This window comes from Aotus nancymaae, unplaced genomic scaffold (assembly GCF_030222135.1).
Source record: "Aotus nancymaae isolate 86718 unplaced genomic scaffold, 86718_ANA_hifiasm-v0.15.2.pri h1tg000046l, whole genome shotgun sequence".
Classification (NCBI taxonomy): Eukaryota; Metazoa; Chordata; class Mammalia; order Primates; family Aotidae; genus Aotus; species Aotus nancymaae.
The window spans coordinates 27110502-27132244 of NW_026988460.1; the positions used below are offsets into that span (position 1 = coordinate 27110502).

The window sequence follows — 21743 nt, forward strand, 5'->3', positions numbered from 1 at the left end:
CTCAAGCTAAGGCAGGTTAATGTCAGGATGATCATCAGTTTTAGGATGAAGGTCAAGAAGGGCAGAGGTCAAGGTCCATTTTAATGTCACATACAAGGTCAAGACTAGTGGAACACAATCAGAAGAATAGAGGCCTGATTTGCAGAGGAGAGCATCACACAAGGGTACACAAACTGTGGCCCAGTCACTGGGCCCCAAGCTGGAGAGAATTCTGCTCCTCTAGAGGACAAAGACCTGATGAGGCACAAACAAAATACGGGACCAGAGAAGATTCAAGCCATACACCTGAGCTTCTAAATTATGCTATTTTTAACACATAAAGTACAAGCCAAGAGGAGCCATAAGGAAAGAAACCAACTGAGGAGCCTGAGAAGTGAAAATGTAGAAAAGTGTAGCAAAGTAGAATTCAAGCTCTAAGTCAACAAGGTACTTCTGCAAAACCTCAAGTGACTCACAACCTGAACTACTACGATTTTATAAGACTGCTTCTAAGTGACAACTATTCCATTCCAGGTGGGGGCTTACCTATGTTGAAATACCGGGCCTCTGCTGCCAAATCTTCCTCTCCTGTGACGAATGCAGAATTATACATCTAAGTGTTAGTAACTAGGTCAACTAAAAATAAAACACATAACACATGACTAGGTTACAGTTACACCTACAGGCTATGCATGGCTCAGAGGTCACCAGCAGTTTGTGGTTGCTCTTCTAAAGGGACAATGCTTTCTCCATTCGTGGTTCCCAACCTCCACCACTGCGATTAAAATAACCACCCTCCCAATCAAAACTAGGGACAGGCACTACAGGACCAGACAGGAGAGAGCCTTTCTGCCCCAAAGCACCACACATGCCCATTTACAGAGGGCTCTCCTGCTTGATAAGGCACTGGCTATGATCAGCTCATGGGGTCTTTACTGAGCCAAGACTCTTGAAGAAGGAAAAAAAGACAGGGCAAAGGCAGATGATCATTGTTCTTGTTCAGTTTTATTGGCATTGCGTTCGTCTCTTTACAGAAGAACTCAGCCCACACCCTAGAATGCAGGCCTTTGGAAAAAGGAGAAGCGCTCCGTTAAGCAAGCTACAATGCGGGGGCAGATCCTAGGAAGGGAGCAGAACTGCCAGGGTTCCAACCAAAGAAACAGGTTAATTAATAATGGGCAATATTGGGGAGACGGGTGGGGAAAAGGAGAAAAAGCTCCGCTAACCTAAGGATACCACAACCCTGAAAGGAGCGCCTTCTAGAACAAAGATAAAATCACTAGGACAGATCTGTTAGGGTTTTCCTTTCACTCTCATAGCAGGATGCTGATCTAATAGGGGAGTTTTGAAGTGTGGAGTGGGGGCGGGGGGTAAAAAGAAAGAAAATGAGAACTTTAATTTTTGAAATAACGGCAATTTATCCATTGCACATACCACTGTATTATGCAAATCAACCTTTTGGAAAATTTAGACACAGAAGGGAACTAGACAGTTTTCCCCCTGGAGAGATGAAAAGCTTTTTGGCTCTTAAGTCTTTGATAAAAGGCGTACATAATTCTTGTGTCTACTGTACAGAATACTGCCGCTAGCTGGATTTCCCAATTCTCAGCCATTAACACTCTGCAATCCAGACAGGGTTCAACCCTCCATCTTACATGCCTGCATTACAGGACTTAAACACATAATCCAAGAATTTCTTACACTAATTTATACATTTTAATTGGTTGCATATATTAACATGTACTATAAGATTCTTTTCTAAGAAGCATTACATAATAAATGGATACTGTAAAAAGATCTGATTAGTTAAAAGTAACAAGCATTAACAGATAGATACATACAAAACTCAGCCTGATCAGACTGGGTGTGAGCCTGTAATGGGGCATGGGGCACCAGCCTTCCCAAGGGGTAGCCTTCAAGGAGGGAGGGGGAAGGGAGGGGTAAAAAGACCACAAGACCGTTAAAAAAAATCAGATAATCAGATACAGATTAACTGTAAACAGTTCTCTCTCTCTCCAGTGGACAAAAAGAATAAGCTTCCAATGCCAACTCCGTATCAGAATGACTTCCACCACTGGCCTGTCCTGCTGCCATACACGCGGGCTCATGTGGGTGGGCAGGCAGACCCCAAGGAGCCATCACGGGCAGGGGCTGGAGTTTGCTTACTTCAGATCTCTGTGTGTGTGTGTGTGTGTGTGTGTGTGTGTGTGTGTGTGTGTGTGTATGTGTGTGTGAGATATGTGGGGTGTAACTGTGTTGGATGGGGTTTCTTTTGGCAGCCAGATGTGAGAGATCAATGTATGTTTTGTTTGGAAGAGGAGAGGGGAATTGTGTTGAAGGCCTACGTGTGTTCTTGGTTTGTGAAGGACTCTGTGCTCGACTCTCACTGCCCCCTCAGCAACTGCAGCTTTCTGCGGAGGCCTTGGCCCGGTCATTCTTGTCCAGTTTGATAGGTTCGGGGAATTCGTTGTACAGCTCCACCTCTGTTTCCTGGATAGGAGACAGAGAAAGGTTGGTTACTCAGGGAACAGAAACATTTCAGCCCTCATTGTGGGCCCTTTCTGCCCAGGAGGGGTTGGCTCACTTCTGCTTGGGCAGAGTGGGCAGGGAGCTGTGAAGCAGAGCCTACCCACTCAGTGAAGGAAGTGCTCTGGCAGAAGGTGCCATGTTCAGGGGAGTAGCAAAAGAAAAACAGATTTTGTGAGAACTCCAGGTTAATGTGAAGAGAGAAATCCTGCTAGGAGAAGCAGTAGTCTGCACTCAACAATCAGGACAGAAGTTCACGGACACTCTCAATCAGATCACAGTTCACAGATGTCCTCCATCAGATCACAATCTCAGAGCTCGGGGACCACATCCAGTTCAGGTGCCTTCTGTATGTTCCATACAGTTGTGAATGGTTAACAATGATCTGGATTTCTAGTTTTTCTCAAAACATCTGGCAACCCTTAGCCAAAGTATGCATGAGGTGAAGTGGCTGGAGCTGAGTGCGAGCTGCCTTCTCAGCCTGGAACACTGCTTTTACCTCCCCATCTCCCATTCACTTTTCTGGACCAATGGCCTCTCGTCTCCTTGGTTTTTCTTCCAAAGGTTCAGCAGAGTTTTGTCTCCCAGATGCTGCAGGCCTAGAAAGGCATCTGTGGATCCATTTTATCACTATCTGTGACAAGTGATCAGAGCAGATGGACTACGGTCATTTTAGTGGGACTTTTGCTAAAGTAACACATTTCCAATGAGGAACAGCATTCTACTTTTGGGTACAGGAAAACACTGTCACTTAAATATTGAGCGCTTGTGTGCCAGGGACTGTTCTAGGATTTGGAGATAAAGCAGGTACTGCTTCTAGTCATTAAAAGTTATCTAGAAAAAAAATCACTCAATTCACAATAGCTATAAAAGTATAAACCATCTAGGAACACATACTTTAAAAAATAACAGATTTGGCTGGGCATGGTGGCTCACACTTGTAATTCCAGCACTTTGGGAGGCTGAGGCAGGTGGGAGTTCAAGACCAGCCTGGCCAACAAGGTGAAACCTCGCCTCTACTAAAAATACAGAAATTAGCCAGGTGTGGTGGCAGGTTCCTATAATCCTTGCTACTCAGGAAGCTGAGGCAGGAGAATCGCTTGAACCTAGGAGGTTGAGGTTGCAGTGAGTCAAGACGGAGCCATTGCACTCCTAACAGCTTTACTGGGTTTTAACTCACATGCCATAAAGTAAGTGTACACTTCTATAATTTTTAGTATATTCAGAAAGTTGGGCAACCATCAACTAAGTCCAAAGTACCCTCACTACCCCCTCAAAAAAACTCTATGGCCATTAGGAGTTCCTTCCTTCCCGTTTCCATTCTATGACACTCTAGACCCAGCAACCACTTATCTACTTTCTGTCCCAATAGGCTTGCCTATTATTCTAGATATTTTTTTATTTTACTTTTTTGAAACAGAGTTTTGCTCTTGCTGCCCAGGCTGGAGTACAATGGCACAATAACGACTCACTGCAACCTCTGTGTCCTGGGTTCAAGAGATTCTCCTGCTTTAGCCTTCCGAGTAGCTGGGATTATAGGCATGCACTGCCACATCCGGCTAAGTTTTTGTATTTTTATTAGAGACAAGGTTTCTCCATGTTGGTTAGGCTGGTCTCTAACTCCCAACCTCAGGTGATCCACCCACCTCAGCCTCCCAAAGTGCTGGGATTACAGGCGTGAGCCACCACACCCAGCTCATTTAATTTTTAAACATTATTTATTTATTTTAATTTTTCCCATTTCTTCTAGTGGACTGTGATTTATTTTTTATTTATTTTTTTATTTTTTTTGAGATGGAGTCTCACTCTGTCTCCCAGTCTGGAGTGCAGTAGCACAATCTCAGCTCACTGCAACCTCCGCCTCCCCGGTTCAAGCAATTCTCCTACCTTAGCCTCCAGAGTAGCTGGGATTACAGTAACATGCCACCATGCCCAGCTCATTTTTTGTATTTTTTTTTTTAGTAGAGACAGGATTTCACTGCGCTGGCCAGGCTGGTCTCAAACTCCTGATCTACCACCTTGGCCTCCCAAAGTGCTGGGATTACAGGCGTGAGCCACAGCGCCCGGCTGGGCGGAATGTTTGTGTTCCTCCAAAATTCCTGTGTGGAAGCCCTAACCCTTCAGGTGGCTGTATTTGGAGTAAGTAAGGAATGAAGGTTAAATGAGGTCGCAGGGTGGGGCCATAATCTGAGAGAATTCATGTCCTTATAAGAAGAGGTGACACCAGAGACACCTTGCTCGTGTGTCTGCTCTCTGTGCACACAGCAGAAAGGGCATGGGAAGACACAGCGAGAAGACAGCAGTCTGTGAGCCCGAAAGAGCGCCCTCACCAGAAACCAAATGTGCCACCATCTTGCTCACAGACTTCCAGTCTCCAGAAATGTGAGGAAACAAAATATCTGTTGTTAGAGCCGCACTGGCTGTCGGGTTTTGTTAACACAGCCTGAGCAGACTAATTCAACAGTCACAACATAATTGCAATCAATGAGAAAAAAACAATGGCTTGAAGAAAATCAAGAATTCAAGTCAAAATCTCAACAGTTTTATTTGGGGGATGGGAGGTGAAAGAGGAAAATGGTGGAACTCAAACAAAATTACTAGTTAACAAAATTATTAGTTAAAAAAGAATGTGGCAGGCTGGGTATGGTGGCTCATGCCTGTAATCTCAGCAATTTGGGAGGCCAAGGCGGGCAGATCACAAGGTCAGGAGTTCAAGACCAGTCTGGCCAACATGGTAAAACCCCCGTCTCTACTAAAAAATATCAAAATTAGCTGGGCATGGTGACAGATGCCTGTATTTCCAGCTACTTGGGAAGCTTAGGTAGGAGAATTGCTTGAACCTGGGAGGTGGAGGTTGCAGTGAGCCAAGATCGTGCCACTGCACTCCAGTCTGGGCAACAGAGCAAGACTCTGTCTCAAAAAAAAAAAAAGAATGTGGCAAGGGGAAACTTGCCTCATCAGGTAGTCAAATCAAGACAGTCCTGAAGACGGAACACAGACATCACCAGAAGAGACTGCAGAGACTAGAAACAGATCCCAGCACATATGAGCATTTAGCATGGCCAGTCTATTCAGAGAGGGAAATCCCTTATATAACAACAGTCAACTGATTTCAAACAACTGGCTAAGCTGTCTGAGAGAAAAGGTGAGTTCCTCTTACCTGCCATAAGCCAAAATAAATTCCAGCTGAATTAGAGACAAATCTGATGTAGACATAGGAAACACAGCAGTTTAAAATGATATACCCAAATAAAAAGTTATTTTTTTCCTAAGGTCAAAGGACTTAAAAAGACCACAGAGTTGGAAAAGTCACTTGAAATGCAAGTAGAGTTAACTTCAATTCACCAACAGTTCATCAGAACTGAGAGATGCCCAACTGTGTGCTGTGTGCTGTGTGCTGGCTGTGTGTAGCAGAGAAAATCCAAATGGCTAAGCCCCAGAGACAGGGACTCAGAGGGACTCAGCCACGACGGTGGCAATTCACTCACTCAAAGGTTGGCAATGTCAGCAGAGTGACAGGCGACACCTATTACTTGCTGGCAAGGAGGAAGGAGAAAGCAAGCCCACACTGCTGAAATGTTACTCCACCTGGGGAAAGCAACCTGGCACCCTAACTTACAATAAAACGCATCTTCCAATCTAAAAATTTAACTCCTTAGGGGCTAGCTCTAAAAATAAAAGCATTATTAGAAGACAACAGGGACAGTAGTGATGGAGGAGAAAAACTCTGATGCCAGGTAACAGGGAAACAGGTGGGAAGCACTTTCTCACAGGTATTTGGATTTCCATTCCTTTATATGAACATTAAGAAAAACATAACAGTTTATTATATGCGGGTGAAGGTAGCCAAGTCTGCATCTTGGTCTGCTCCTTACAACTTGAGGGCTCTCCTGGCACTCTGGGTGGAACAATTTCCTCACTGGGTAGAGGTCTGTCCCTTTTATTCTGGAACACTTAGTGCAGACCCCACTCATGCCAGAATTTCCCCGGTCCTTGCAGCAACCATTCGAAACAACTCTCTGCCCTGCCGAAAGCCATTACCTCCATTCAGCCAGCTTCCTGGAGTCAGCAGAATGTGCCTTGCCCTTCACAGCCACCACGTGCTTCAAGTGTTCTCTGTAACCCCCCAAAACCCACCATAACTCTGACCACCCCTAGATACTGTCTGATGATGCCTCGTGACCTGCCTTAACTCACCACTGCCCCTAACACAGCTGTACATCAAAACAGACTTTCAACTCACATGAGTGGTTATATCTAATCACAGAAACAGTAAATCAGAAATTCTAGATATTGTAGCCCTTGAATAGTTTTCCTGCATTTTCTTCCTTGTGTTGTTTACTTAACCGTTCCTAGGGAAAAAAGTTACCTGTCAGTATGTGAGAGCTGAAAGAGTCTGTCCCATTTAATCTTCATAATCGCTCTGCAAAAGCAGGTATTCCTATTTTTCAGGTGAGAGGGTAGAAGTTTAGATATATATATATAATTTTTTTTTTTGAGACAGACAGAGTCTTGCTGTCACCCAGGCTGGAGTGCAGTGGTGTGATCTTGGCTCACTGCAACCTCCACTGCCTGGGTTCAAGCGATTCTCTTGCCTCAGCCTCCCAAGTAGCTGGGATTACACCAGGCCTGGCTAATTTTTTGTATTTTTTAGTGGAAATGGGGTTTCACCACGTTGGTCAGGCTGTTCTTGAACTCCTGACCTCAAGTTATCTGCCCACCTTGGCCTCCAAAGGGCTGGGATTACAGGTCTGAGCCATCGCACCCAGCCATAATATCTTTTTTTAAAGCCCAAACTAGATATAATGATTGGTAGGGAGCAGAGTTGGGATTCATATTCAAGTTTACTTCCTCCTTAAATAGAAGCAGCAATCTGACTGGGGTCTCCCAGTGTCCTGATCTCCCAATTGCATGCAAAGAAAACAAGAACAAGCCTAGTAAAAAAAGGAGGGCAGCCTCAGTCTTCATGGCCTCTGCATCTTTTAGATTATTTCCCACAAAGCGGGATTTCTGGAAGCTTAAGCAGAACATGTCATAACCTTCCCAGATGAACACACAGGGTTTTCTGGCTATATAGAAAAGAGTAGGCTAGAGAAGATTAAGGACAGGAGGCCAGGCATGAGCTGGGTCAGTGGTCAGGCATCACCAAAAGGGGCTGGTCAGCTGTGGGAGACCCACCTGCTTAAGTGCATTCCGTGCAATCGTCTGGAACGCCTGCTCCACGTTGATGGCCTCCTTGGCACTGGTCTCAAAGTAGGGAATGTTGTTTTTGCTGTAGCACCAGGCCTGTGCCCGCTTTGTGGCCACCTGAAAGAAGCAGGGTGCAGACAGGCTCATGACAGAAGCAGCCAGCAGTGACTCCATCCTCCCCAGGAAATGTCATGGCCCCTTGCCTACAGGTGGTACAGGTGAGGACACAGACTTAGGGAAAGAGGGTGTTGGAGGGGACCTGCAGACCCATCCAAACTCGCCCTGCTGGCTATGTTCAGGATAGCTAGGATTGAGCAAGACAGCTCAAAGCCTGTCTCGGTCTATAGCCCATACCTTCTGACCCTCCGTTCACCAACCTTAAAAGCCGTTTGTGAACGGAGTAAGAAGCCAGTCCAGGAAGAAATGAAGAGTATTTACTGGGACCTCAGAGATCCCAGGACAGGAATTGCCCAGCAGCTTGGTCTTAAGGTTTATAGTCCCTTCCCCATTACTGCTAGTGTGATGTCACCCATGCCACTCACACGTTCTCATTTCTTCCCCAACCCCTAGCCCAATTTCAGCCAAGAGATAAGGACTAAGTCACTTAGGAAGGGGAGAAAAAGAGATCCATGGTCAGAAATAAACCTTGTTGTAATTAATCAAAGAGTCTATGTTTCCAACAGAAATGATATTTGAAACTACAGTACAGCAATTTCACTCAAAGCCCAAAGCAATATTCTGCACACATGGAGATCCAGGCATGGCCTGGAGGCGCTGGGAGGCCACTACTAAGAATGACAAAATTGAATTCCCTCTTTCAAAGTTCAGAAAGGGAACTGAAGCTCAGAGAGCCAAGACAATGGTCCAAAGTCACAGCCAGTTGGGGGCAGCATGGGGACTTAACCCAGGTCAGTGGGTCCTGGTCCTTAAAAGGCAGCTGGCCTGAAGGGCTCGCATAAGGTAATAAGATTTCCACCAGCACCTCATACAGCCATGTGAGCTTAGCAAGGAACTCTCCAAATTCACAAGGCCCCTGGGGAGCAGGTGAGTGTGACAATACCTATCATCATTGGTACTTACTTGTCTGTTTTCGAGGTCAATCTTGTTTCCCAACACAACGAAGGGGAAGTTTTCAGGATCTCGGGGACTGGCCTGGATGAGAAACTCATCTCTCCAGCTATCTAGGGTTTTGAATGTGTTGGGGGCAGTCACGTCAAATACCAGAACGCAGCAGTCTGCGCCTCTGTAGAAGGCCACACCAAGAGACTGGAACCGTTCCTGTCCTGCTGTGTCCCAAATCTGTGAGAGACAAAACATTTATTCCTTGGGATAATGCTGGCAGAGCACCATGAGTGTGTATGCCGCGGTGCCAGAGGAAATGGGCTAGATTGTGGGGCCACCCACAAAGACAAGTGACACGAGACATCAGGAAGCAAATTTCAGCACCAGAGTATCCAAATCAATCCTCACGAATAGCATATATGAGCATGTGTCTATGAGCGGGTGACACTGAGTCCAACCTCCAGGGTGCTAGAAATTTCTTATATCTTGATCCAAGTAGTGGTCACATGTAGGTGGTGTGTGGAAGTTGAGCTATAAATGTTAAGACTTAAGTACTCTGGGAACTTTCTGGGTGCAATGGAAATACAGGGAGGTGAGGTGATACTCATGAATGATACAGTTCAATCTATGTATTTTACTGTATGAAAAGTTTGCCGAAACAATAAAAAAGATTAGTATGTTTTATTTCATTTATATTATACTTCAATTAAAAAAACAAAACAAATGAAAAACTGTGACAGAAAGAGACCAAGAGAAAGACAATGAGAACACACGCCAGAGTAAAGATTAAACCAGGTTCTACTGAGCAGCTCCAAGCTGGCCACATCATTCATGGCCATGCTAAGTTTTAAGACCAAGGCTGGGTATCCTCACTGCCCTAGGTACTCAAACAGAGCTGGACGAATATGATGACAACTCAGATATAAGGATGAAGAGCAAAAAAGACAAATTTATCTCTAATCATTCCACTGCCTCTCAGCAGGTTAGGGCACTAAATGCTCTTCTCCCTTCCCCAGATACAATAAACAAAGTCCACACATGTAGACTGAACAGGATCAGGGCTGCTGGTGATACTCATCTCTGTGCTCTCCTGGTTCTCCAATGTTCTACATTGAATATGTATGCATCACTGAAAGTGGAGAAATGACCCCATTCTTAAACAAACAAACAAACAAAAGAACAAACAAACAAAAGAACACTTGGCATCCTCCCACACAGGAAGGAGTTCTAGTCATCTGCACAGAGGGGTTTTCTGGAGCTGAAATCCTAGACTGCATATGTGACACTCTCCACATTCTCCCACACCCCTCCCCTCTACCCCATCACACACCAGGGCACTCTGGCGACAGTAGATGGCGTGACATGGGAGAGCAGTTCGCTGGACTTTACTGCTGCCTAACAAATTTAGTGAACCACCCATTCCTATCTTTAAGAAAATATTGCTGCCAATTTCCTATAATTATAAACAACTCAGCAATTAACATCAGCATAGAGAGCTTTTTCTGTATTTCAAATGGCTTCCTTCAGATAGACTCCTACAAGCAGATTTACGTAAGAACTCTGCTACTTTTAGGTGGAACCAATTCATCATCTGGGACTCAGATACACAAAGAAGGTAAAGTAAAACAACAAAAAGAAAAGTCGACAAGTTAAGGGGTTCCTAGAAAGTTAACAAAATTAACTTTGAATTTACAAAAATAAAGGCCATATTTATCAAAACATCAACAACAAGTACAGTCCTATGGCTGACTGTGATCTTTAAATTTTTTAATATTTTAATTGAAATTGTTAACGGTGTCCTGGGTTCTTGTCATCTTCCATGACAGAAATCAAGAGAAATCACCAGACCCAATAGCAAAGAGAAAGTGAAAGTTTATTTAGCTTGTGCATAGTGAGCTAGCACTGCAAAAGGAAAGGGGCAGCTGTTCCCCGAAAGCAGTGTGGGAGTTAACTTTAAAGGGTTTTCCTATGGGGAAGGGTGATGTCAGGGTATGTATAGGAGGGGTTTTTCTAGTGCATGCACAGTGGCTGGAAATGCTTCTTCAAAAATTGTGGCATTAGCAGGTTAAATCTCCATCCTGGGTGTGATTTTTGGCATTAAAATGAGGAAAAAGTAACTATAAGTTGAAGTGTAACTACACACGCTGGGGGGCCCCAGGGAGGTCCCTAGCCCCATGAAGTGGGAACTTGTGATAACATCTTCTTGGGGTTTTTTGTTGCTGATTGTCTGGAAGTTAGGTAAGCTACAGCTTGAGTAGGGGGCTTCTGTTCTTTTTCTCTAGACCACATCAAAACAGGAAACCAGCCAGGCTGCTTGTCTCAACACGTTTTGTTTTCTCCATTTAAGATTATACCCCACCTGGCAAGGTGGCTCAAGCCTGTAATCCCAGCACTCTGGGAGGCCAAGGCGGGTGGATCACCTGAGGTCAGGAGCTCACTAGCCTGGCCAACATGGTGAAACCCAGTCTCTCTAAAAAAAAAAAAAAATTAGCGAGGTGCAGTGGTGGAACCCTGTAATCCCAGCTACTCAGGAGGCTGAGACGAGAAGATCACTTGAGCCCGGGAAGCGGAGTTTCTCTGGGCCATACACTCAGGCTCAGAACTCTGGATTGCTGCCTAAGTGTATGTTTGACACTGGGGAGCAGAATGGCAGTTTCTACTGAAAAGGCTGTACTCATTACTACACTCCCACCATCAATCTGAGGCTATTCCACTCCCTATATTGTAGCATCCACCAGGTGGCCTACTGCTTGGATACTATTAGGCATTATCATCTTTTTCACCTCCTTCTGTGATTTGTTTCTGTTATTCTGGGAATCTTGTTATTCAGATGTTTAATGTGATCTATTATCAATCTTTTAACATTTTATGATTTGTACTTTCTGTATTTTCAAATGCCAGAAGTCCAAAGTATTCACTATTTTCATTTTTAAAGTTTTCACTTTGTATTTTGTCCACCTTCAGATCTTGAATCCTCTGGTCCCCCCACTGGAATGCAAAGTCCTGTCCTGGTCCCACTTATTTACCCTACTGTCTAGGCACAGTGGCTCACGCCTAAAATCCCAGCACTTTGGGAGGCAAAGGCAGGTGGAATCACTTAGGGGTTCGAGACCAGCCTGGCCAACATAATGAAACCCCATCTCTACTAAAAAAACAAAACAAAACAAAAAATTAGCCAATTGTGGTGGTGGACACCTGTAATCCCAGTTACTCAGGAGGCTGAGACAGAAGAACTGCTTGAACCCAGGAGGTGGAGGCTGCAGTGAGTCGAGATCATGCCACTGCACTCTATCCTGGGCAACAAAGTGAGACTCCATCTCAAAATAAAATAAAAAATAAATAAAATACTTACCCTACACTTCCCTTCTCCTCATGCATTCCCAGAGAGGTGCACCCTGTGCCCTATGTTCCTGTGGTGTGCATATCATAGTGTTAATATCACTGTTTAAATTACTACAAACTCACAATATGTTCCCTGGAAATTTTTCATGCTTATTTGATTCCATCTAAGATACTAATCAATTTCCAACTTCTTTCTGAACGGTATCAAGAACTTTAAAAATAAACAAGAAATACAGCAGTCACTAATCTTCCCCTATACATTAGATTATAGTTCTGATCTTTGTTTCCTTACATTACTTTGGCAGTTACATACTCATGATTCCAAAAATAGATATAAGCATATGTTCTTCCTTCATAGCATTCTACATGAAATCACTTTCTGCCTGGAGTTATCCTTTAGAACTTCTGCCACTAGCCCTTAAAGATGTCTCTTTTATTCAGGAGGGTTATTTCAGCAGAGACAGAACACTGTGCTGCCCGTCTCTTTCCGAACATATGCCACTGCCTGCTGGGCTCTGCTGCAACTGCCAAGAGTCAGCCTCAGTGCAGTGTTTGTCAAGTTTTCCTCTGGCTATTTTTAAGTTTTTTTTTTTTTTTTTTTTTTTTTTGAGACGGAGTCTCGCTCTGTCACCCAGGCTGGAGTGCAGCAGTGCGATCTCGGCTCATTGCAACCTCCACCTCCCGGGTTCAAATAATTCTCTGCCTCAGTCTTCCAAGCAGCTGGGATAACAGGTACCCACCACCACGCCCAGTTAATTTCTGTATTTTTAGTAGAGACAGGGTTTCACTATCTTGGCCAGGCTGAGTCTTGAACTCCTGACCTTGTGATCCATCAGCCTTGGCTCCCAAAGTGCTGGGATTACAGGTGTGAGTCACCGCGCCAGGCCAAGTCTTTTTTTTTTTTTTTAATTTCATTATGACTTACATAGAATTCTTTTTATTTATCCTTCCTGGAATTTGGGCTTCCTGAGTCAGTGGATTGGTGCCACATCAATTCTGGAAAATTCTCAGCAAATATCATCTTTGATCTATTATTCTCTTTACACCTTCTGAGACTGATTAAAAAGTAGGTCCAATCTTCACACTTTCACTTCTCTCTTTCATATTTCCTGCCATTTTTCTTTCAGTCTTCCAGCCCTTTTCTGGTGTGGCCAATCTGCTGTAGGTTAGCAGCATTCTTCGAATTTCCAAATTCCAATAATTGTGCTTCATTTTTCACAAGTTAAATGACTTGTGTTTTCTACCCAAATCAATGTTAACTGTTTAGTTTCTTCTCTGCAGATAAAAGATGATCTTATCTTTAACCAAAGCCCCTTTAGTGAGATATGGGTGACATACAAAGGCGGAACACATTTAATGCATACACAACTCGATGAGTTTGGAGAGAAAGCTATTGTCACAATGTAGTCCACAAACCTACCCATCAAAAGGTTTCCTCCCATCCTCTTATTATTTTTTGTGATAAGAACACTTAAAATAAGATCCACTTAAAATAAGATCCTCTTAGAAAATTTTTAAAAAAAATTTTTTTGTAGAGATGAAGTGTCACTATTTTGCCTAGGCTAGTCTTGAACTCCTCTCTTGGCCTCCCAAAGCACTAGGAATACAAGAATGAGCCACTGCATCCAGCATGCAAATTTTTAAGTGTATAATACAGTATTGACTATAGGCACTATGCTGTACAGATCTCTAGGATTTAGTCATTTCATATTACTGAAACTCTGTATGCTCCTTATTTCTTTACAAAAACACTCTGGAATTACCAGGGAAGTCTCCACTGGTTTCTTGTGGTGCCCTGTTTTCTTATTTTGATTATTGTTTATTGAAAGCTACTAAAAGCCCTCGAAAAACACATGGGGATTCCTCAAGATCTAGGATAATGATGTCTTTTTCCAGAGACAATGATTTTCATTTACTTCTAGTATCTGAAGCTGGCTGCAAGAGCACAAGGGCCATCCTTTTGCTTCAACCTCTTGGGAACTTGTTATCTTTTTCCACTCTTTCCTCACTTCATTCAGTACCCTGTGGATCTCCTAATAGGGTTTGCTTCAGGAGTGCAGTGCCCCAAGATCCCAGAGCTTAGTGGTACAGATGGGATTGTTATGACAACTCCCAACCCTGTAGGGGCTGGGCTCTGATTTCTGAATCCCCTGGCCCACATGGCTACCAAAACCATAGCTCAGTCGTAGAAGTTCTATTTTCCCTGAGTAAGAGGTAGTCTGAGTCTTGCTAATACACATGGAGAATCTTCAGATGGGCCTTTACCCCAGTTCCCTGACGTTATTCTACTCCCTTCTGCCTTCTGTTAAGAATTCCTCAGTCTGTTGTTCCTTTATTGAGTCACGTCTTTTTTTTCTATAGTTGCTCTTAAGATTTTGCTTTTCAGTTTCCTACAATTTTAAGTCTTCTTTTAGAAAATCTGCTCAGCTCTTATGACTTATTGCTTTTTTCGGCTGCATTTAATCTACAGTTTAACTGTTCATTTAGGTTATTTCAATACTATTTTTTCACTTCTAAGTTGTAAGTTTTCCATATTCTCATTTTTTATAGTATCCCTTTTCCATTATGGTTTCTATTTCTTTTTAGAACATCTCTAGTCATTGTGAACATCTCTGTGGTACATTATTTCCTCATGTGGCTATGAACTCATCTTCTCTCCTGTGGTAGTAAATATCCCTACAGAGTGGTCTTACCCTTGTTTTTGCCAGGAATGATAAATTTTTATTTGTTTATGTTAAATCCTTTGAGACAAAGATGTCTATACATGTGGATAGTGGGACTGAGATTCTGCAACAACTTCAGACACAAGCTTTGCCAATTCCTTGGGCTGAGGTTTTCCAGTGCTACTATCAAAGCTTGACTTGCTTAAACTACAGTTATATTTTAAAGATCTCTAGGTGTATGTGTATAGGTGAGGTGAGGATGGGAGATTCATACTAGCTCTGTTCTGGAAGTGTGAGTCAATTGTTAAAAGAGTCCTGATCCTCTAGGAGCATGCCATAGCTTGAGGTCAACACATGTTCAAACTTCTACCTCTAACCTACATCATTCACACATTTCAGTGAGCTTCCCCTATTTGCCAGGTACCTGCTAGGACTACGGATTAGAATTGTATCCGCCTCTAGAAGTATACAGGAAAGAACAACTGCCATAAAGATAGAAGTTTCAAAAGATCTGAGCTAAAAGTTGGAGATTTCAGGTGTGTAAGGCCCTGCTGGAAGCAGAGACACATCCACCAACACAGGTCTGTAAGAGCAGCACATGATTTGGAAAGACTGGAAGGAGACAAAAAAAAGTAATAGCTATTTCTGCCATCTTTCCATGCCTCCATAATGGTATGCGTGAATGTCTTGGCTGATGCTCTCAAGCGCAAACATCAGGTTATTATTATTAGGCTATGCTCCAAAGTCATGGTCTGGTTCTAACTGTGAAGATGAAACATGATCACATTGACAAATTTGAAATCACTGGTGACCACAGAGCTGGGAAAATTACCGTAAATCTCATAGGCAGGTTAAACCTGTCCCTGGAATGATTGGCCCCAGATTTGATGTGTAACTCAAAGATCTAGAAAAGTGACAGAATAATCTACTCTTATTCCAAGTTCGGTTTCAAAGTGAGGTTTTACTGACAACCTCAGCTGGCATCATGGACCATGAAGAAAGAGATGAAAACACAGGAGGCAAAATCCTGGGATTTTTTTTTTTTTTTTTTTAAATTTAGAGACAGGGTCTCACTCTGTCACCCAGACTGGAGTATAATGGAGCAGTCAGAGCTCACTGCAGCCTCCAAATCCTGGGCTCAAGGTATCCTTCAGGAGTTTCTTTTTTTGGGATATAATTAATACATATATACAAACAAAATGACTTAATGGGGGAGAAAAAAGTGAGTAATAGTTTACAGCCAGAATGTGAAGTATTTTCAAAAAGTCGTATGAAAGAATCTGTATCTTATTCTAACTGTTGAAAGGGAAACCCTTGAATGATTAATAAGCTGATACATGAAAAAAAACAGATTGGCTCAATAGAAACACAACTCTTGAAGTTATGTATGAAATACAAAGTAAAAAAAATAAACTTTATGTCTGACTATTGAGGGGAGACACAAAGATGTTCACCTAAAGCACTGGGCAAGGATGTCAAGAGAGACTCAAGACAGAGACCTGCAGGTTGCCAAATTTAGCAAAAAACAAAACCTAAGACAACAACAAAAACAAGAAAGGATAAATCTAAGCTTTTTTTTTTTTTTTTTATTTAAAAAAAAAAGCAGAAATTTTAGTGTGTCTTAACAAGTAATATCTGGGACATACTAGAAGTATACTAAAAAGAATTCACTATTTATCTGAAATTCTAATTTCACTGAGTGCCAGCCAATTATCTACAAATAGAATAAAAAGATTTGAATAACAGGGAAAGAAAATTCTATGCATGAAGAAAGATTAAGACTAAATGAACTGTCAAGGCCTGGTTAGCACAGCCAAGACATATGCTTACCTGCATTGTGACTAGTCTGTCATCCACCATCACCTCCTTGGTGAGAAAGTCAGCTCCTATTGTGGCTTTGTACTGATTGCTGAATTTCTTATTCACATACTGGTTCATGAGTGATGTCTTCCCGACTCTGAAATTGGAGAAAAACCACAAGTGTTAAGTCAAATAGGAGGGTCCTGAAACTGACACGGATACTTGAAGCATTTAAAGGAATCTGCCTGGCCGGGCGCAATGGCTCACACCTATAATCCCAGCACTTTGGGAGGCTGAAGCGGGCAGATCACAAGGTTAGGAGTTCGAGACCAGCCTGGCCGATAAGGTGAAACCCTATCTCTACTAAAAATACAAAAATTAGCCAGACATGGTGGCAAGTGCCTGTCGTCCCAGCTACTCGGGAGCTGAGGCCAGAGAATTGCTTGAAGCTGGGAGACGGAGGTTGCAGTGAGCTGAGATCACACCACTGCACTCCAGCCTGGGTGACAGAGTGAGACTCTGTCTCAAAAAAATAAATAAATAAAAAGAATCTGCCTGACCTGAAGGACAAGGAACTGCCCTCACAGCAAAGGGCAATGCCAGCAGCCTTCTCAGCATTATACTTTTGAAGTTTTGTGCGTTCTCTCTGGGTAAAAATACAGGGTACAGATGTGGGGCAGATGTGGAAAAGCTGCTTACATGTTTTGACAGAGTCAGGTCAAATGGTAGAGCCTAGTATTATTTTTTCCATTCTAGAAGGATGCCAGCAAATATACTCCTTCTAAAAGAAGCTTCACTAGTAAGATTGCTCTGCTATTCCAACAGTATCCCTGCTATCTTAGATGTTTCTCCATTTAGTGGCTATTCAGCTTTATGAAGTACCACCAGGAGGAAGACCTTGGCTTCGAGCAAACATACACCACTCAGACAATTTTGCTGCTTAAAGTTTAAAATCTGAAGCAGAAAAAGCACCAATATATCACCAAACCAAAGCTACCTCAAAGAATGCTCCTCCAAATATGTTTTCCAGTAAAGAAAATTCAGCAAGAGACAATGTATTTTTGTGTAATGAGGTTAGGGCAACCTAAACATAATGCAAAAACCTTCCCCATAGTCAGTGATAGCACCTTCCTTTGCCAGAAAGGAACACATTCATATTCGTATTAAAGAACCTGGAGGTACCCAGACAGCCTATGGCAGTGATCTCCAACCCAGACCATCTGAGCCAGAATCTCCAACGGAAGAAGTGGTAAAATCTGGAATCAAACAAGGGCTTGGTGAAACTTTTTTGCACAAGTTATGGGAAGGCAGGCCTAAAAGCACTACCTTTCCATCCAGATGGGGATGGATTGCGGGGTAGGGTGGAGAGTGCAAATCTGAGCCCTAGCCCACTGGTCTGAGGCTGGACAAATGCTGGTGAATAAAAGGTTCTTTGAAGGCTGGGCGTTGTGGCTCAAGCCTCTAATCCCAGCACTTTGGGAAGTCAAGGCAAGTGGATCGATCACTTCAGTGCAGGAGTTTGAGACCAGCCTGGGCAATATGGTGAAACCCTGTTTCTACAAAAAATACAAAAATTTAACCAGGAGTGGTGGCACATACTCGTGGTCCCAGCTACTCTGGAGGCTGAGGTGGAAGGTTCGCTTGAGCCCAGGAGGTTGAAGCTGCAGTGAGCTGTGATTGCACCACTGCACTCTAGTCTGGGCAACAAACATAGCAAGACCCTATCTCTCACATACACACAAAAAAAGGTTCCTCATGTGAGTCAAATAAGCCAGTCAAGATAGAAAAACCTCTGGCTTTTCAAAGGAAGGGCAGGGGACTTTGGAATAAAGAAGCATGCCTGCATTTGTTAGTGTTGTTATTTTAAAAAATACGTAAGCCTCCAATGCGTCAAAGCTTTCATGGCCCTTCAGATGCCAAGTCTGAAAAGCCTACCACAGAATCTTTTTATTTTAAGAGGTAGGGTCTTGCTCTGTCACTCACGCTGCAGTGCAATGGCAGGATCATAGCTTGCTAAAGCCTCAAACTCCTAGGTTCAAGCCATCCTCTCGCCTCAGCCTCCCCAGCAGCTGAGAATACAAGTACAGCACCTGGCTAAATTTGTTTTTGTAGGCTCAAGCAATCCTCACCTCAGCCTCCAAAGTACTGGGATTATGGGCATGAGCCACCTCACCCCACCTACCTCAGAATCTTAAGAGCCATTAGAGTTAGCTACATGGTTAGTGGCACATCTAGAATCAGAACCCAGTTCTGCCATCCCAGGTTCCTTTGCAGATAGACCTGAAGCAGGCACAGCAGCAGGAGGATACTGTATGGTGCACTCAGAACACACATTTGCTAGGCCAGATGCCAATGGCAATAAATCTACGTAAGCAAGAATCCCCAGCCTGGCCAGCTTGGAGAAAAGGGATTCCATGAAAATGTGTATCCTTAGGTGAGTTCAAATAGTCATCTGTTCCCCATAAAAATCATGCTAAAAACCAGAGAACAAAAGTTTACATAACAAGGGATCATCTAAATTTCTGCCATGCAGGGAAGCATGTAAGGTCCTAAGCCTCCACTATGAAAGCAGGAAGTGGCAGCATGGAGGGTGTGGGGTCCGCAGCACTGAGGCTTAGCTCTGAGCCAATCTGTTAGCTCGAATCATAAGAAACTTACCCAGAATCTCCCAGGATGATAACCTTCAGCAACACTTTCTTCCTAGAGGTCATCCTTCAAACTAAAGGGGGAAAAGGAGAAATCACTGTGAGTGTGATGGAAACACCAAGGCAAAACACCTCCTTTGGCACAAACGTCTGAGTAGCCCCCGGAGTGCAGGGCCCTGAGCCTTCCTGCTAGTTATCTTCTTTCTACCCAGGGGCCCCTGACAAAGAACAGTATCACTCACCAGAACTCTGGACCCAAGAGCTAGGCAGAACAGCACGGCAGGCCCATCCTGCCCCAGCGAGCTATTGCAGAGAATGTATTCTCTCGCTTGGGCAGTGGATCAATTGAATGGATTGGCAATCTGAATTAATGCTCCAACTTGCTCAACAGCTGGGTCCTTGCTTTATTCAGGTCGCTGCTTCAGTATCACTTTCTCAAAGAGGTAATCGCTTTATCTAAAGCAGCATAACCCCTCATTTGCTCTCTATCCCATTACTCTGCTTGCTTTTTCTTCAGAGCACTTACTGCTAATTGATGTTTTTATGTACTGTATTCATTTGTTCTCTTTCCTTTCTAATAATGTCCACTAAGATACTTTTACTCCCCACTGTATGCTCAATGCCAAGTAGAAATTTATTAAATGCTGGTTACCATCTGAATAATACTTGATTCTGCGGCTCTAGGGACTGCGCTTTTCCAAAAAATCTTTCAGGCAGCCCTGTCTACTCATGACCAGAAGATGTGAGAGATGGTTCATCTCTGCTCAACTGTCTTGCAGCACTTGCCACAGCATGGTCTATCTACTCACCAAGACAGGACTCCTGCTGCAACTGCCTCTCATTTGCCAGGGTCTGACTCAGTGACTTCCAGAAAATGAATGGGTCTCAGAAGGACTACTTGTTAGTTTCCTCTTTAACCACCTAGCTTTTGAAGGCAAGACTGACAGCAGTGCCTACCGTGGGAGTGACTTAAGCAGCAGATATGAACCCAGGCCACAGGGATTTCTATTCTGGTTTTGCCGCTTATTAATTTACCTATATGACCTTGAGCCAGTTATTTAATTTTTCTGCTGGAATAGGGAATATAGAAATAATAGTTCTTATGTTCTAAGAATGCTGTGAAGACTGAATGAATAAAATGCTGAGGACAGTGACTAGAATACAGTAGATGATTAGTAAATACTGGCTGCTACCATCTTAAGGTATGCCAAATACAGAGATGAGTAACAGAACACAGAGTCCAGAAGACAGAGAGAGAAGCAGCAGATCACAGTACCTAGGCAAGGTAATCAAGCTATCCACCTCTTCCCAGATGCTTAGCTGTGAACTGCTCTCTTTCTCAACAGGTGGTATTACACCCAAGACCACTAACTAAAAGGAAATATCAGACCTGACTACTGTCCTACAGGGCAGGATTTGGTAACAAGGTCTATGCTCTTGAAAGTGACCATCCTTGATGGCTTCAGAGTCTGTTTCTGGCTATAGGAACGGTATGGGAATAGGAGCCAGACTAGATGGTTTGCTAGGCACATAACCCCAGGTCCCACGACCTACGCAGATGGTCAAGCTGTTTTTCTGCCAAAAGCCTCATGCCCATGGCTGGACTGTGAAGACACTGTATCTGAGCCTACCAGCATTCATCTAGCAAGTTCTTACAAGTGCTAGTTAGGGGTAGTATAAGATGACTTGGAGTTCTGTCTTCCAAAATAATCAGCACTGAGAGGTATACCTCAAACTATCCATTACATGTGAAGCCCCACTATTCCCTACCTTCCTCCCTAGGGACCGCTTTGACTGGTCAAAGTTTAAATGTCTCACTCTAAGGTCTGGTATTACATTTCAAGATAGAGATCAGATGATGATAATGGGGGCAAGTTTCAAATCCAAAGAAAGGCATATTAAGAAAAGGGATAAAAAGGCCAGGTGCAGTGGCTCACATCTGTAATCCCAGCACTTTGGGAGGCCGAGGCAGGTGGATCACCTGAGGTCAGTAGTTCAAGACCAGCCTGCAAAGTTCAAGACCAGCCTGGCCAACACAGTGAAACTCCATCTCTACTAAAAATACAAAAAATTAGCTGGGCGTGGTGATGTGCACCTGTAGTCCTAGCTATTCGGGAGGTTGAGGCAGGAGAATTGCTTTAATCCAGGAGGCGAAGGTTGCAATGAGCCGAGATCACACCACTGTACTCCAGCCTGGGCAACAAAGCAAGACTGTCTCCAAAAAATAAAATAAAAAAAGAAATAAAAAGACAATGAAAAGATTTGCAAAGATACTTTGAGAATATTTATGAAAGTGACTGATTTTGAGAATGGGAAAAGGGATTTGCGTAACTTGGTTTGTATATATGCTGCCAAAGCAAGCACTTAGTAACTTGGTTTGTTAATAAATTTCACTGGTGTGTCAATGTAGTTTAATAACATTGAAAAGAAAAGAAACAGGAAATACACTTCAACCTCCACACTCCCACAGGACAGATTACATGTTTGTTTCCTTCCCTTTGCATCTCTGCTCACACATGTCACAAGGCAGTCACCA

General features: G+C 43.4%; 1 protein-coding gene across 1 annotated transcript in view; it reads right to left on the minus strand.

Annotated features, from left to right (window-relative positions):
- Window positions 1-964: 964 nt before the first annotated feature.
- RAB7A (RAB7A, member RAS oncogene family) overlaps window positions 965-21743 on the minus strand; it is a 79389-nt gene continuing 58610 nt past the window's right edge. Inside the window, exons 2-6 of the mRNA XM_012435380.2 lie at window positions 19221-19281; window positions 16593-16719; window positions 8776-8994; window positions 7684-7812; window positions 965-2469 (exon numbers count right to left, since the gene is read on the minus strand). Of these exons, the coding sequence (XP_012290803.1) occupies window positions 2374-2469; window positions 7684-7812; window positions 8776-8994; window positions 16593-16719; window positions 19221-19273 (624 nt within the window). The 5' untranslated portion in view covers window positions 19274-19281 and the 3' untranslated portion in view covers window positions 965-2373. The remainder of the gene's footprint in view (window positions 2470-7683; window positions 7813-8775; window positions 8995-16592; window positions 16720-19220; window positions 19282-21743) is intronic.